Below are 16,765 nucleotides of genomic sequence, written 5' to 3'. Positions count from 1 at the left end.
GATATGTTGCTGATGGAAGTAAGCTTTGCAGAGAAAATATATTAATGTTAAATAATTACTAAATTAATACTTTGCATACTTCCTTTAATATGTCAATTGACTTTGAACAGTCCACCAAAACAAAGGGAATTTGGTCTTCAGTAAAAAACCGAAGCTTTGGTAATTGAGTTTATCCCCTGGTTAGCCAAACACAGATACCAGTGGTCAAAGATAAATATTTAAAATGACATATGCCTACACATTATCCCTGGACCTTGTTTTTATGAATAAATCTTCATCAGTCAGCAACGCAGAATGGAGCTGACAGCTTCACTTAAAACAGATGCAGGCTTGCCTGAGGCAGTATGGGAAGAGTAAGAAAATGTAAATCCTTAAGACAATTATCCCTAGTCATACTGTCTGACTAGCTACAGCCCCTTTGCTGCTGATGCTGAATGTATTAGTCATTCCATATGCTGATAAACAAGCCAGACTATTCATTCAGCAATAGGACTACGTGTTTGAGATTTCTTTTTTTTTCTCAGAAGACTTGTTGTCTTTATCTAACATACAGTTCCAAACGTAACAGACCATAAAATTAATTTATAAGGCATTTTTTCCTTTGTAAAGCAGAACTTTGTAACTGACAATTATATTCCATCTTTGTAAATCCACTTGACTGGTAATCTCTTTCCCTTGTCATGTTGGATCTGTTCCAAATCTACTTTGTGAGGAAAATTTTGTTACAAGTAAGTGTCTCCACTTCCAATTCCCATAACCTGGTGCACTTGAATGGATTGTGAAGGTAACCAGGTGAGGTACTCCCAGAAGAGTATGTTACATCTGCTACACTTCTCCACCAGTTTCATTGAAATTGAGGAAGATTCTGGGGGTGAGGTACAGAGTCCACAGTTTTTATTTACTGTAAAAACTAATCAAAATGCTGAACTGAAAAGAGCAAGGCAGAAAACAAAATATGATCTTTTGACTTTTCAAATATTTTAAGAATGAAGAAAGATTGAGTGAATAAAGAATTCCCAAAAGAAATTATTTTATATCCAAGAGTCTGGAAAATTGAGTGGTGTTTCAATCAAATCTTTTTAAATTATACAAGCATTCAACAGGGTAGATACAGAAAAACTACTTCCACCTGTAGAATCCAAATAATGGGGTATATAGTCATAAAATTCAAGCTTCAGCAATGAAATCAGATCACACTTTTTCCAGAAAAAGTACAGTTAGAAACCTACAATTTTCTTACCCAATCAAGAGACTGCCCTCACTACTGGAAAATGCAGAACACCAGTGACCACTATGACATTAATGAAATAGATTTGGCAAAACAGAGAAGGTACAGAGATCTTTCTTATAAGTCATGTCACAAAATGGTACTATTTGAATAAATTAATAGATTGGCCTGATAATTCTACTAAACCTTCTGACCTTAAGTCATTGACCTGAATTGTTAACTTTGTTTCTCTCGCCATAGATTCTGCCAGACGTGTTCAGTGCTTGTTTCAAATTTGTAATATTTTACTTTTATATTTTTCAAGGCACCAGTGTTGCAATTTACATTGAATTGTCCTTATGGTTAAAGAGCTACCGACTTTATATCATGACTCTTCTGACATGGACCCAGTGTAATTACTGAGGTAACCACAAACACTGCTACCGGTCGACAATTACTTTCCTGGAACGAAGCAATTTGCAAATGAACTGATTTAATTTGCTGATATAAAGGCCTGAGAAATGGAATTCTGCCATGCTGCCAAGGTTGAGTTACAGGACAAGAATCAATCCCACATGTATGTGAGTACTTTATACCGACAATAAAAAATAAAACTAATAATGACAGGCACTACATTTATCAGCGAGCTGACTGGATTCCAGCTATACACAAAAATGTAGGGTAGCATTTTATCTAAAATATGGTTTACTTTCTAGCACACTAATGTAAAGTAAGTTCGTGGGTCTGAAACATAGATTTATATCCTTGAAACAATAAACAGATCCCTGTGGGGAATCACAGGTTTGAGAAATTGTAAAATCCAGTCTTAGCCCTCCCCTCTGCTGCTCAAAGGATTGCTAGCCTCGTTGAAAAAATATTCTACTTAGCAGGCCTATAACAGTCTCTCAAAGCTGAAGCAAAGCAAGGCACGTTAACAGATATGATAAAATCAATCACAGTTACATTAAACAGATTCTTGTAAGCTGCAGCTGAGTGTTAGCCTGACACAGTAAGGAAGAAGAACAGGAAGAAATTAAAGGCTTCCTTCTCCTGTAAGCACAGTACATAGAAGCTCTCATTATCTGTCAAACATCTGGAATCATTCAAAATCCAAACTCCCGAGCAAGTAAATTAGAATATTAAATTCTTTCATTTTAATCTGGCTATGTCGTTGTGCATTTTTTCAGCAATGTGGAAGGACAGCGAGAAAGTCTAAAGGATTAGGAGTAAAAGGAGATTGTCAAGAATTCGGCAAGAAATTGGAAATTACTGTTACAGACATAATTGATCCAAGTGCAGAAAATGACACGAATCATGACAATTCTAGATGCTTTAAAAGCAATTCCTCACTATGGTTTACAATCACACTGTAGCTGTCTTGTGAAAGTGGTGGACTCGTATTGCTTGTCACAGCCCTAGTTTGAGATGAAAGAAAACTTATCGGGGAGCGCTGAGGTTACCGCCAGATTAATGGATATCATATAATGGCACAGATGGCTATTTCATCCTTCAGGTCTCCTGGATGTCTTGTGAAGTACTACCTCCCTCACTTCATCAAAATACTATGTTTTAAAAGAACCCTGTGATTTTCTTTTAGGAGGGGTTTTTTTGGATTGGACCACAAATAGCCATCTCAGATAACTAAACATCTGGGTCGCTGTCCCAAACAGTTTATGCAACAGATATAGAAGCATCATGGGCTGATAAATGACAACCAACACAGATTTGTTGGAGTCAAACTGTGCCTTAAAAACATAATTGAATTCTTCAATGAAACAAGTACCATTGATGTAGATAGCTGTGCATATATACTTAGCAAATGGTATGATTTACATTGCTACATAATAGAATTATTAGCGAAATTGAAACCATGGGATAATAGAAAGATGGCATGGACACAAAATTGACTAAGGTGACAAAACACAAAACATAGTTAAGTGAATGTCTTTCAAATAGCAGAGGATTTAGCAATGATATTCATCCATGGATCAACATTAGGACAACTGCTCTTTTTGATATATAATAATGACCTTGACTCAGGTATTGGAGGTAAATTTTCAAAGACAACTAACACGAAACTCAAAAGTATTAGACAACAAACAGGTTATGAAAAGACTTCACCAGTGTACTGTCAGGCTGACAAAATAGGCATACACATGATGGATATATTTTAATGCAGGAAAGTGAAAAGTGATACAGTTTGGGAGAAAGAGTGAGGAGGCAATGTAAGATAAAGTGGTACAATTTTGCAAGGGTGCAGGAACAGAGAGGCTGGTTGTTCACATCCATGAGTCTTTGAAAGTGGGAGGACAATTCATTAAGAAAACACATAGGTCTCTTGGCTTTGTCAATAGAGGAATAAAGAACAAACGTAAAGATGATATGCTGAACCTTCATAAGTAAGTCTTAGATGGATGACTGTAAAATTCTGGGCAGCACAGTTTAGGTGGGAAGTCGAGGCCTTAGGAAAGATGCAAAGGAGGTTTGCAAGAGTGATAACATGAAGGACTTCAGTTCATAGGAGAGACAGGCAAAGCTGTTAATATTCTTCTTAAAGCCAAGAAGGTTAAGGGCAGATTTAATTGGGATGATCAAAATTATGAAAGAGCAGATAAGGAGAAACTGTTTCCACTCACAAGAGGATCGGTAACCAGAGCACACAGACTTAAGATCATAGCTTAAAGAACCAGAGAAGAGAGGAGACTTTTTTTAAAAGTAGCAGTTCATGATCTAAAACGTACTGCCTGACAGAATGGCAGAAGTAGATTCAACAGTAACTTTCAAAAGGGATTTGGTTTTGTACTTGAAATGGAAATGTTTGCAGACCTGTGGGGAAAACAGCACAAGAATGTGACTAATTCATTAGATCTTTCAAGGATGGTAGACTGAATGGTCTCCTGTGCTCTGTGAACCTAAGTACAAGAGTCCCATTTGATCAATACGTCACATACATACAAAATTGAGCCAAACTAAGTAGCGAAACAATTACGGCTCATATAAAGATGCACTTAAGTCTCACACAGGAGTAGTGCTTGTCACAGAATCGCCAGAGAGACCAGGAGTCCTGCCATTTGGTCATTTGTGCCAATGACCTTCATGTTTAATTTGCCCATGACGTGGGCTTTCAGGCAGGTACAAAAAGTTCCACAACTTCAGCTCACAGGCGATGTATCTTCCTTATAATCAGCTTCTACTAGATGGTTACCTTCACTCTCGGTCTTTTGGGTGGGCTTGGTTGTGATGCCATCCCCTTCTTTTTCAGGAGCTCTGGTTGATTTTTCTTTTCGTCCCACAGAATTTGCATCTAAAAAGTTTTTAAAAAGGTTGTTTCAGTTACTAACTGCAACGTTGAGTTACCTTCATCAGTCAGACAAAGGGGAACATCCCTCAATACTGATGCGTTATCGCTCGAGCAACTCACATTAAAGTATCGCAGACTCCAGGTGCCATGATTGGAGTGAAATCAGTTTGCCTTTAGTTTTATCAGTTTAACATCTTGGAAGCTACTTTGGTGTAAGCAATGGTCAACAAACATCTTTGTTTCAGCTTAGGACTTAACCAAATGGATCAGCAGAACCTCTACTTATAGAAAAGTATAATTTCTGTCCTGACAAAATCCAAGGTGATGAGCAATTAATTGCAATGCATTTTGATTACAAAGTGATTTAAAACTTTGATTTTTGCAGCAGCATTGCCATGCTTGGTTTATAAGTTCCTCTGAAGCACTAGGCAGGTTTTAAAGTGACCTTCTCTTTGGCCTGGACTAAGCATAATAAAACTGCAGACACTCGACAATTTTAAATGCTGACCACTCAAGTATTTGCAACAGCTAAAGAGAAGCTAACCACTATCAGGCAAAGCTTTTCTAGATGAAAATTCAATCAAATTGTGGATGCTGAAAGAATAATAAGTGGACACTACACTAACATGACAAGTGCATGAAACAAGTTGAGTGGGAAAGTTATAACATCAATACATACACTATTTAAAAATTAATGTAAGCATAATAGAATTAATTTTCAATAACCATCAAGCATCATTACAAGGAATCTTGTTAGTAATAGCTACATGCAAGACATTTAACCAAATGTCTTCATTCTTGAGCAAATCCACTTCATATTAATGCATTATGAATAATGATAAATGCAAGCCAGTATTGTATCATCTCCACTCTTTTAAAATGCTCAACTCTTTTTCAAATCTTTAGATAACTGGAAAATGCAAAGTTATATTTCCAATAATTAAAAGTGGAACAGTCTCAACTGGTTTCTTTTTGCCTTGGTTTCACTGCCTTTAAAGAAGTAGACTGAATGGTCTCCTGTGCTCTGTGATTCTAAGTACAAGAGTCCCATTTGATCAATATGTCAAATACATATAAAACCTTTTACAGTGTGAATATTGATTAAAATTTAGGGCAAGCTCATAGATCACTTCTAATCCTTATGCACAGAGTCGTAAACTCATATCGCACAGAACCAGACCCTTTGGTCCCACTAGTCCATGCTGAACAGAATCCCAAACTAAACTAGTTTCACCTGCCTGCTCCTGGCTCATATCCCTCCAAATCTTTCATCTTCATGCATCTATCCAAATGTCTTTTAAACATTATAATTGTGCCCACATCCTCAGGAAGTTCATTTACAGACTGATTCCAAGACTACAGAAAATGTGCAGGGTATCCATTAGGCGCTCCTCACTGCTGATGTGGACAGATCTCCACAGTAATGAACAGACTGTGTTGTGCCTTATTGTGAGAATGATTTTGAACAGTTTCTCGGCCTTGTCTTTGAGAAAAAGGGTATAGTTCTTACCTTGTCCAACTTTCATTATAAGCTTCATGGCTTTGGTCTGGCATACACCGCCTTCTCGGTTTTCCAAGCCTTCCAAAGTACCATTTGATGTTGCTAAGGAAAGGAGAAGAAAGCATGATCATCAAAATTCAATCTGACAGATTCCACAGAAAGGTACTCTCTGAACAAAGTCACTATTACAGGTTTTGTATTACAATATCAGCCACAAAGCTGAACACTGGAACATTTTATGCATTTGTTGTGAATGCCAAAACCATTGGAGGAACAATCATGCTCAGTGTTATGGTCAGCTGATAACACCAGCCTCTGGATCTGGGTAACCAGGAGCTGTGAGAAGGGGAAGGAGGTGAGAACAGACAGGAGCTGGTGGGGGGATTTATCTGGAAGCTATAGAGACAGGATGGTTGGGGAGAACGAGGGACACAGGCCTGCGTTTAAGAGAAGTGGCTGGGGGTGTGTCAACTCCAGCGAGAAGTGTGGTGGCTGGAGAGGGCTGATGTGCAGTGAAGCAGTGATGACTCAGGAGACCTGTTCCACAGATACGGCCAGAGAGGGGTGGTCTGCATCATCAGTCCCAGCCTCCATCACCAAGTCCATAGGCGTTGTCATTCCCAGCCTACTAACATCAGCGTAGACACATCCTGCAATAGCCACCTAATATCACGAGCCTCAGGAATTATGGATAATCAATCATTTATTTGGTACTTCCAATTCCTGCTTCTAGAATCCCTTCTGTGTGGAAGCAGGCCATTTGGCCATTGAATCCACACCAACCCTCTGAACAGCATACCCTACTCACCCCTGTAACCCTGCGTTTCTCATGGCAAGCTCAGCTATCCCTGCACATTATGGTTAATTTCCCATGGCCAATCCACTTAGCTTGCGCATCTTTGGAGGAAAATAGAGCACCTGAAGGAAAGCCACGCAGGCCCCACCCAGACAGTCGCCTGAGGGTGGAATTGAACACAGGCCTTGGTGCTGTGAAGCAGCGGTGCTAACCACTGAGCTACCTTGCTGCCCTTCTCTCCCCTTCACTTAAGGCAACAGTAATCTCTCAGCTCTCAGTCTAATCTTCTAAAAAGCATTTAAGAATAGGCTTGTAATGTGGCACCACATCAACAAGTTTGGAGAATTGTGGAGACATATAGCTTTTAGATGGAAAAATCAATGACATAAAGCAATTTTGTGTGTAAATCACGCCTGTCAATGTTGGAAGTGGTTTTTATAACTGATTAGAAAACACCAACGACATCACTGTTAAAACAACTTGCAAACATAGAAGAACAAACACAGGGCTCTGAAATTGGTAATAAAGATGCTATCTCTGTTGCACCACCTGGTCATTTGGTTACAGATGTACACAAGCAATAGCTAAGTGAGGAAAACCAAGCTATGAAACTAATTCCAAACACCATTAGCTGTTCGAAAATCATTCCGATACCAAAGTTAAACTTTGTTGCAATGTAATCCATTCAGTGCTTTGATCATTGAAATTGCAAATAAATCAACATATTTGAGAGCCTCAGAAAGATTGTGGCTTCCAGACAGGATCAGACATTAGTTTACTAACCATACACTTTCAGAAATAGCCACAAGAGCAGAATAAAAGCTACAAAGTCTGAATAGCTAATCTAAAAGACTACATTATGTGCTAGTCATTCTGAAACAAATTTCCCTCATTTGTTTTTTTTAAATCAATACTGATAAAGTTAAAAATTTCACTTTAACTCTGATTTATCTCTTTTTTTAATGCATGATTAACAGAAAGAACTCGTATTTATCGAGCATCTTTCGCAAATGTAGTCAATACTCACATGTGATAAATGTGCAGGCCAATTTGTACACAGCAAGCTTCCATAAACAACAATGAAATAAATAACCAAGTCGTCTGTCTTTAAATGATATTGGCCCATGGTTGGCAAAGACACTGTCCCTACACTTCTTTAACTAGTGCTGTGAGACCTTTCGTGCTTAGGTACAGGGCAAATGGAACTTTGGTTATATACTTGTTAAAAGGTAAAGTTGCCATGGTCTTTCCAGACCATAGGGTCACTTTCTCATGAGAGAGAGAGAGAGAGAGAACTGGTAGTGGTTTGACCCGAGGGTCACCATGCCTCAGGCAAGGGGAGAGGTTGAGAAGGAGAATCCTTTATGGTAATCTCAGCTGGTGTGGGAATTTATTCCATGCTGTGGGTACCACACTGCACTGTTAACTGGTGACAATAATAAATACAGAATTCATTCTGCATACTGCAGTGATGGGAAGGATGCTCGATAATATAGTGTTGATGAATTAATGCATATGGTTGATGTTATGAGTTTGACGAAGTACCCACGGTCAATAAGTGTATCAACACACATTCATTAATTTTTCTTCCAAACACTAACACCTTCAAGGCACAATGATGGAACTGTTCACCGTTCAAACAAAAAATACAATTTAAAACAAAAGTAAAAGTCATTTTGTTTTGGATTGTGAGTGAAGATTTTTTTGATACTCTCTGAATGTACATGCATGAATTCATCCAAATCATGCTTTCAAGAACTGCACTAATCCTCTCAATTCATTTAATAAATATGTAAAAAATAGAAGCAGAAGTTCAGCACACATCAATAAGATCATGGCTAATTTTCTATCATACCATCACATACTAAACCTGCATCCCTTGATTCTCAGTGCCCAAACTGTGCCTATCTCTTCTTGAACATACCCAACGAGTGAGCCTCCATTTCTCTCTGGGCAACAGAATTCCAAAGACCAGCAACATTTTGAGGGAAATAAACTTGTCTCATCTCAATTCTAAACGGTCGACCTTTCACTCCGAGTCTGTGACCCCATGTTTTTCCAGCCAAGGAAAACATACTCCCAGCTTCTAACCTGTCAAGCCCCTTGAGAATTTTATATCTTTCAATAACAGCACATCTTATTTTTCTAAACTCCTGACAATATAGGAAATATACAGAATAATGACCACAGGCTCAAAATTTGCTTTGGCAACACAGGTATGTTTAGCCCACTTCTAGATATGTTCTAATCAACCTGTCAAATGATATGACACACGTCTAGAGCAAGTGGGCTTGAACCCAGGTTTCCTCGTTCAGAAATAGAGACAATATCACCACAACACAACAGCTCAGATTTTAGCTCATTTCTTTGATGTAGTGCTAATTTAATGCAGGCGTTAGCCTCCTTTACTAGTAGATAAGCAAGGGTCAGGAATTAGCTGAAGGTGCACCCTCTGTCGATGCATATAGCTGTTAAATTGGTTCTGTCTGTCTACAGCCAGCTGAACTACTATAATTATACCACATTCTGCACCATAAGAAAAAAAATGATAAAGAGATGCAGAGGCCTTAGTGAAAATTGGCATTTGTATATTCTAAGCAAAATAGACCATGAGCAAACAGCAGATTAAAAGCAGCACTGACAGAAATTTTGACACAGAGATCCTGTGTGGCAGGTTAAAAAAGAACAATTCTTAACTGAAGTCAGTTGTGATAGGTTGGTTAGTGAACTGAGCCACTAAAGGGCACCCATAGGCACATGACCAGAAAAAAAACTCAATTAAGAATGAATAATTAAAACATGATTTCCCATTGACTGGGCAAAGGGGAGCCCTCAAATGAGTGTTGAACAATGTAAAAACTACAAGTTATGGCTGATCACCCTGCAGTGTGATACAGAACTATGTACCAATATCATATAAATTAGAAAGAAGGAAGTCATCAAAGCTCAATAGTAGAGCATCTACCTGAAAATCATGCAAATCCCCAGTTCAATTCCAGGTGCTTCCTACCCTGCATATTATTTCCCTTGAAATGTTTAATAAATGTCTTGTGGCGCAATGAAAGTGTTCCTGAGCTTGAGTTCAAGTCCCATCTGTTCTAAAGGTGCATTATAACATGTCTGAACGTGTTCATTCAAAACAATTTTACAAGACTTAAAGAGAACAACTAAAAGCAGTTGCAATGCTGAATTATTTTAAATTGAGCTTTGATGCATCCTTTATGTGTCTGCTCTTTATTTCAGATTTATTATTTCAAATTATTTTGGAACACCTGCATGCATACTTTCTGTCTGAAACTGCTTTTAGATAAGGCATTCACCAGGATTAAATGTTTTCAGCTCCACTAAATTTCAGACAAATGCATTTAAATGCTTGCGATTGCTATTTGATTTCATGATTATCTTTTTCCTTCTTATCCCTCTATTCATCCATGCCATTTGAACACATTCCTGCTCTTTCTTCTCTTATTGAAGCTGGTCCCACATCCACAATCTGAAGCCTTCCTCAGTTCTCAGTTTGACCCAGAACGTTAACTCTCATTTCTCTCGGCAAATGCTGCCAGTCCTGATGAGCTTTTCCCAGAATTTCTGTTTTTGTTTCTGATTTCCAGCACTTGTGTCTGAAGTCCATGTCTTAAGGTGTTATCATTTACTGGCTATGTAATGGGAGCAGGCAGATACACACGATACAGATGCATCCTGGTCTGTTCAGTTTGCCAGGATGCAAAGCGACCACCTTGATTAGATCTCTATTCAAAATGCAGGAAAGAATTATTGGTGGAAATTATTGGTATAATTTGACACTTTCGGAGGCCACGTAAGAAAGAAATGAGCAATTCTACTTGCAACCACCTGAGAGGATCTACTGTGTTTGCTTTACATGATGTGCCACTTCTCAATCTTTTATCCTCATGAAACTTCTTGGAATGGGATGGGAACAAATATCTGATATGATTTCAAAAACTCACATCATACAAAGACTTATGGCTGACAGTCCTAGTTGGAGACACATCACAACCCAATCAAACAATTAGGCAAGGGTGCTTGCAGAAATTATTTGAAAAATTCATAGGGGCTGTCAAGCCATCCCCTCACACATTCAGCTGCATGAAGCCAAGCTGTAAGCAAAACCTCCCACTGCAAAGCCGCACTTTACATTCTCAAAAAGACAGAAATCAACTGATGATGCTCAGGATATGGGAGCTTCATGTCATTAGCACTTGTTGAAAGCTATGTGTGTAAGTCAAACACAAAAGCGAGTGCAAAGTATTCCCAACAGAGTGCAGCTGTCGGGCTCTGATCACTAAGCAAACATCAGCTGCATTACCCTCCACCTCTCGCTTCTTTTTTAAAGATTTGTGTCCCAACTTGAGAACACTTTTCAACAGCAGACTGCCTCTCAGGTCAACTGTTTAACACATCATATCGTTGAAAAGAGTTTTGAAAACAAGCTCCGTAAGTTCACCCTCTGTGGGTTCTCAGTCTCAGCAAGCTCATCACAGCCAATGGCACAAGGTAAAATGTGTCACTGGTGCATCTTGAAAACTTCTTAAGGAGAATCCATATTTCACAGTCTCGGCTGTAGCACTATACATTCTTGCAGTCAACATAAACTGAAACGAATACTTCATTGTATGGCCTGGAACTGTTTAATTCTATGGCTACTTTGTGTAGGATTATGAGAAACTTGACTTCCATCCATCAGTTGTAAATGCTAGCTGAGTCCCAAAGTGCAGCAATAATAGCATTTCAAAATAATGTTCCACAGTTTTTGCAACTTAATGTTAGGAAGTAGCTGGATGCAAGATTTTCAGGTTGAGGTCTCAGCCCACTCATCTAACTAAATCTCAATAGCGTCTTGGGAGGAAAAATGGTACTCAAGGCTAGAAATGATATACTTGTCATGGACACGACTATGTTTTTAATCAATATATGAAAATCTGGCCATTTTATTCAAGTGGAGTAAAATATTAAATGACAATCGCTTGCAACACTGAATGAAGTTAACCAGCCAACAATCAGATATACACAAAATCTTTTAGTCTTAGTCATGGTTGCATTTAAACTAACACAAATTACCCATCTGATGTGCTACTGTAGGCGATATTAAGGTATTCTAAAATGAAAATAGCTGTTTTTTTAAACTAGAGTGTGCTGTTTTTACATTGCATCCCTATGATGCTGGTAGCCGTCCATACAAGGACCTAATAGCAACCAAGTGGTTTTAAAGGTCAGGAATGGAAACTTTCATTCAGTCTGGGGATTGAGTCAGTGGGGGGGGAGGGGGGGGGGGGGGGACTGATTTGCATCATAATTCCAAGGAGAACAATGTCACCACTGGCTTCATAATGTTTATGTAGCTGCCGTATCTATCAAAAATAACAAGGACTAAAGGCACTCTTGCAGGGTTCTCATCAAAATTGTGCACAATTTTAAACTAAGTTGGTGACATGAATTAATGAGGAGAATTGAATGCACTTACACAAGTGCTGCTTCTGGATTTGATATTTTCCCAATTCCCAATGGAAGGGAAGTAATATTACTTTTTAATATGTCTTCATTCGATCATTATTATGCTTCTTCCCTAGAGACTGGCTCCACAGGTCTTAGCTACCTCTAGTCTATCAGGTCAGTATCATTGCTGCGTTTTAATCACATGATGGATCAAGCTGTTGGATATGTGCCTATATTGTCACACATACTGCTGGTAAACAGGGGTTTCTTGATAGGGAACATCAAATTCAACCATATTTTTTTTCTTCAAAAATTCACAAACAGAAGACAAACACAAATGATGTTTTGAATGCTTCTGCTCGATTCAGAATAGCCAAATTATTGTATTCTCTGCTGAGACATAAATGCAGTCTTAAAACTTGCTTCCATTCCCAGACATTTGCTGGTCAATTTCGGATGCGTTTGTGAATTCAGCATGGGCCCTGCTAATTAGAAGAGGTCAGAACACAAAGGTTTTAAAAGTGTTTTAAAGGAAGAACTGAATGAAAGCAGTAAAGAGGTTTATGCCTCTGTATTGGCATTGCAGTACCAAAGGAGTACTGCACTGACAAATGTGCATCTTTCAATCATTTAACACGGACTCTGTCCGATCTCTTAAGTGAAAAAAATCACTCCAACTGTGCTCTTTGAAGAACAGCACTCAAGTTATTTCAGGTGATTGGTCCAACACATATCCCTCAACCAATTGGTTATCTGGGCATTACCTCATTTCTGTGTTGGAGGCCCTTGTGCAGTTTAATTCCCATTCCCTACATTACAGTAGCGACTTGCTCCACTTCAAAACAAAGGTATTTAGTTGCTGTAATATTGTTTAAAATGTTCTGAGATCACGGAGATCACATTATAAATGCAGGTCCTTTTGATCTTTCACACATTTTCCACCTCCCCTCCCAGTTGCTGATGGCTCAAGCATATGGCAGGATTCCTTTCTACCTTGGAAATGCAACGAATGTTGGACATTTGATTAGCAAGAACACTACTTCAGCCGTTACTGACTGATGAATTCTCTTTTGACTTTTTAAGGTAAAGTTGCCACATTCAGTAGGAATTTACTCCAGATAGTATTGTTTCCTATGCTAACAGGTACCAATTCAAACTGGTTAAGTAATCATTATTGACTGCAACTTTCAGCGTAAGGCAAGGGTTATGTCAGTATCACAATATTTGATCAAATGATTTTAAAAGCAATGAACTGCACATCATTTTGTGCAGTGCTACTAAATGAAAAACAGGCAGAACTTTGGCCTTCAGTTTTAATTTCCTCCTATATTTTTGATTTGGCACAACATCACACGTTGCATACACATGTCCATTATTTCTTGAACCAAGACCCAAAGACTATTTTCTATTTTAGTTTTTCTGATAGACATAACAGTAGCAGCGCCAGAAGAATACAAGTTTAAATGTTCACTTGTCAACCAGAACTGCACTGCGCTCATACACTTGATCGGGACACCAGGTCACAGCATATCATGAAAATACTGTAACCTGCCTTCTCTCCCACCTCCCCCCATCCCAAGCTTCTCAGAGCCTGGGATCATACAGGAAGCTAGCACAAGCCACTTCTCTCAGCAACAGGCTCAATTCATAGAAGACAAATATTTGTGATGTCAAAGTTATACAGCCACATTCAAAGCTGCTCCTATATGGGCATGGAATTGAAATATACCAATGAGCTTCTTTAAAAAATAACACCAGCTAAGAAAACAGCAAAGCCATAACTATTCATTAGTTCAAAAACGGTATTCGCTCATTTGCCCAAGAAAATCTATGAAAAGAAAGCTCAACCCCTGTTCAAATTTCTGTAGTAGGTATTCTATCAACCATTAGTCCTGTGTATAAGTCAACCTCAAGACATAGATCAGCAGTTGATGGGGTTCTTAAATCTATCAAATTGACTTATGGATCACAGATCAAGTGTGGCTAGGCAAAACGGCATTTATTTATCTAACATCAGTTGCTCATGACATCTCAAGGACAATGGTCCAGCTTTTTAAATACACAAAAGGTGGAAATAAATCAAATGTAACATGTAAGCTTGCTGCAACAAGGAGTGGGAAGGACAAGGGCTCCTCCCCCAGAAATCAGCCCTTTGTAAAGCAGACTGTGGAAAAGGGACCTCATTGAGCTGCATCACTTGTAATTCCTTTTCACTTTTCCCTGATGAATAAAAGAAAACACGTTTCTTTTTCTTTGTACGTTCCACAAAATGCACTTCTCTTTGGTCCAAGATGATGATTTTGTAGAGATCAGGACTGGAAGTAGAGTAACTGGATTACATGCTGCTGATGAACTGCTGAATAGAACACATTGCTGAAGAATGGTAATGAAATCTCAGCTCCATTGGTGGCAAAAGCACCAGGTTTCCATTCTGTATCTTCAGGACAGCGGAAGGCACAAATGAAGGCAGTTCTAGTTTAATGCTTTCTGTTAATTAGCCGTGCACCTAATAAAACATCAGCTATCAGTAAATTTTATGTTTCTTTCACAGCCAAATTAATTATGCTACATTCAGTGTCAGTCGTACTTTTTAATGTGCCTCCTTGAGTTACGACACTTATTAACTGTCATAAAATGCAGCGGCACTGATCCAATATTTTTCATTCTAAAATATGATTATACATTTCCTAGACAAGTGAAAAAGGGAAACATGTCAGATTAGTTGCATCTCAAAAGGGGTACCTTACCATTAGATAAGATAAACTTTTGCCAGTCAAATCAAGATTGCCAGCACAAGAAAACTGAATGCACTGAGGAGTTGCTAACTTTCGCCTGTCCCGTTATTTTAGGAGACACCACACAGCCTCTAACTCAGTGGGCCGCTTGGAGGGGGTAACTTGATTTGTTGAGCTAACAGGAAAGGTCAGTGCCATGTCAAGTTTTATGCAGTTGCCTTTCTCCATCTGGGAGATTTCCCTTTACTGTTAAACAAAAGCATGGTGGGTGCCTATGAATATTCCTAACGCTGGCAGGTTTTTTTTCTAATCAGCTCACAAAGACTAACCTTCTACTGGCAAGCATGAGAATATAGCATTCACCTCCCCCAACCCCTTCGTCAATAAGGCCACTTATCTGGAATGGAAGCAACAAGCGCTGCTGTAATTGTCTTGCATTATGCCCAGGTCCTTCAAGGACGACAAGGAATTCTTTAAACTCGAGTGTCTCGATTTAATGAGCACAGATTCTAGGGGCTATGATTGTCTTCGAAAATGCAAGCTTCAAATGTTGCCTGTGGCAAAGAGAACGTGTGTAAGAAGGACACTTCCTATGCCTGTTACAACACCCTACATCTACTGTAGCTCTCAGGAAGAATCAAATACTGGCAACATGTACAAACAAACCGAATTTTCATTTTGGGACTTGAGAAATTTAAAGGTAATACTTATCAGCTCCAACGTACTGTTTTGCTTCTTTCAACTGTGGTTTGTTAGTTTGCAAACAGCACTGACAGACAAGCCTGAAAAGCCAATCTTACTTTATAAATTGATTGATTGGCTCATTGACACGTATACTGAAGTACAGTGAAAAGCTTTGTTTATGAGCAGATCATAGGATGTACAGAACAAAAGATTTAGATGGAAGCATACAGGTGACATTGCACAGGGTGTACAAGTGACAAACATAGTGTATGGAACAATTGGGCTGACTTTCACAACCACTTTCACAACCACCTGATGAAGAAGCAGCTCTCCGAAAGCTAGTGCTTCCAGATAAACCTGTTGGACTATAACCTGGTGTTGTGTGATTTTTAACTTTGCTCAAAACTGCACCACTCCGAGGGCACCAAAGCTTCTCATGATCCATGCACAGTGATCAGTGTGGGCACGCTGACCTGACAGTGACTTCCAGTTCTGGAGGTCACTATTAGGCATGGCTCTCAGAAACCCACACAGCTGGTAAGTAAATGAGAAGTAACACTGGCCTAGAACCTCCTGGCATCCACCATGTGGGCATTATATTAAAACCTCATCTGTGCACTATGTTAAACCCTGCCAGCCTGGTCTGAACTAGCCTGACAGAGTCTTGTTCTTCAAATTAAATCATTCACATGGTCATGAATGATAGCTAAATAGCTACAGATTCTGTTGTTGATGGCCCCCTTCAAATCTGTTAGTTTTTAGGCTATAATGACGAGAGACAATGATTGTTTCATTCTCGCAATTAGTGAGAGTTCCACTTTTATTCTTAAAGGGAGTTGCTGGAGGGAACTTTTACCTCCAGAAATGTGCTTTTTTTTTAACATAGCTCCTGTCCAATCCACCACCCAGCATTTGGGCTGAATTCAGTTAGTTCTCGGTGCAGCTGCTAAATTAAATATTTTACACAAACAGCCACGTTTTAAGGGTGGGAAGGGCTGGCTAGTGATCATATGTCCTGTTTCAATCACACTCCTGCTGACTGACCACAGCCGGTATGAGAAAGGGAACTGCAGAGTTCTGGGGTCTA

At 39.0% G+C, this 16,765-nt stretch overlaps 1 protein-coding gene across 2 annotated transcripts in view; it reads right to left on the bottom strand.

Moving 5' to 3' along the window:
• LOC122550445 (ephrin-B2-like) overlaps window positions 1–16,765 on the bottom strand; it is a 56,385-nt gene that overhangs the window by 3,664 nt on the left and 35,956 nt on the right. Inside the window, exons 3-4 of one of the 2 annotated variants that reach the window (XM_043691182.1) lie at window positions 6,019–6,111; window positions 4,413–4,511 (exon numbers count right to left, since the gene is read on the bottom strand). In XM_043691182.1, coding sequence (XP_043547117.1) covers window positions 4,413–4,511; window positions 6,019–6,111 — 192 coding nt within the window. The remainder of the gene's footprint in view (window positions 1–4,412; window positions 4,512–6,018; window positions 6,112–16,765) is intronic. The other variant, XM_043691183.1, reaches the window with a different exon arrangement.

The sequence above is a fragment of the Chiloscyllium plagiosum genome, chromosome 6 (assembly GCF_004010195.1).
Source record: "Chiloscyllium plagiosum isolate BGI_BamShark_2017 chromosome 6, ASM401019v2, whole genome shotgun sequence".
Classification (NCBI taxonomy): Eukaryota; Metazoa; Chordata; class Chondrichthyes; order Orectolobiformes; family Hemiscylliidae; genus Chiloscyllium; species Chiloscyllium plagiosum.
This window is presented reverse-complemented; position numbering and strand designations above follow the sequence as displayed.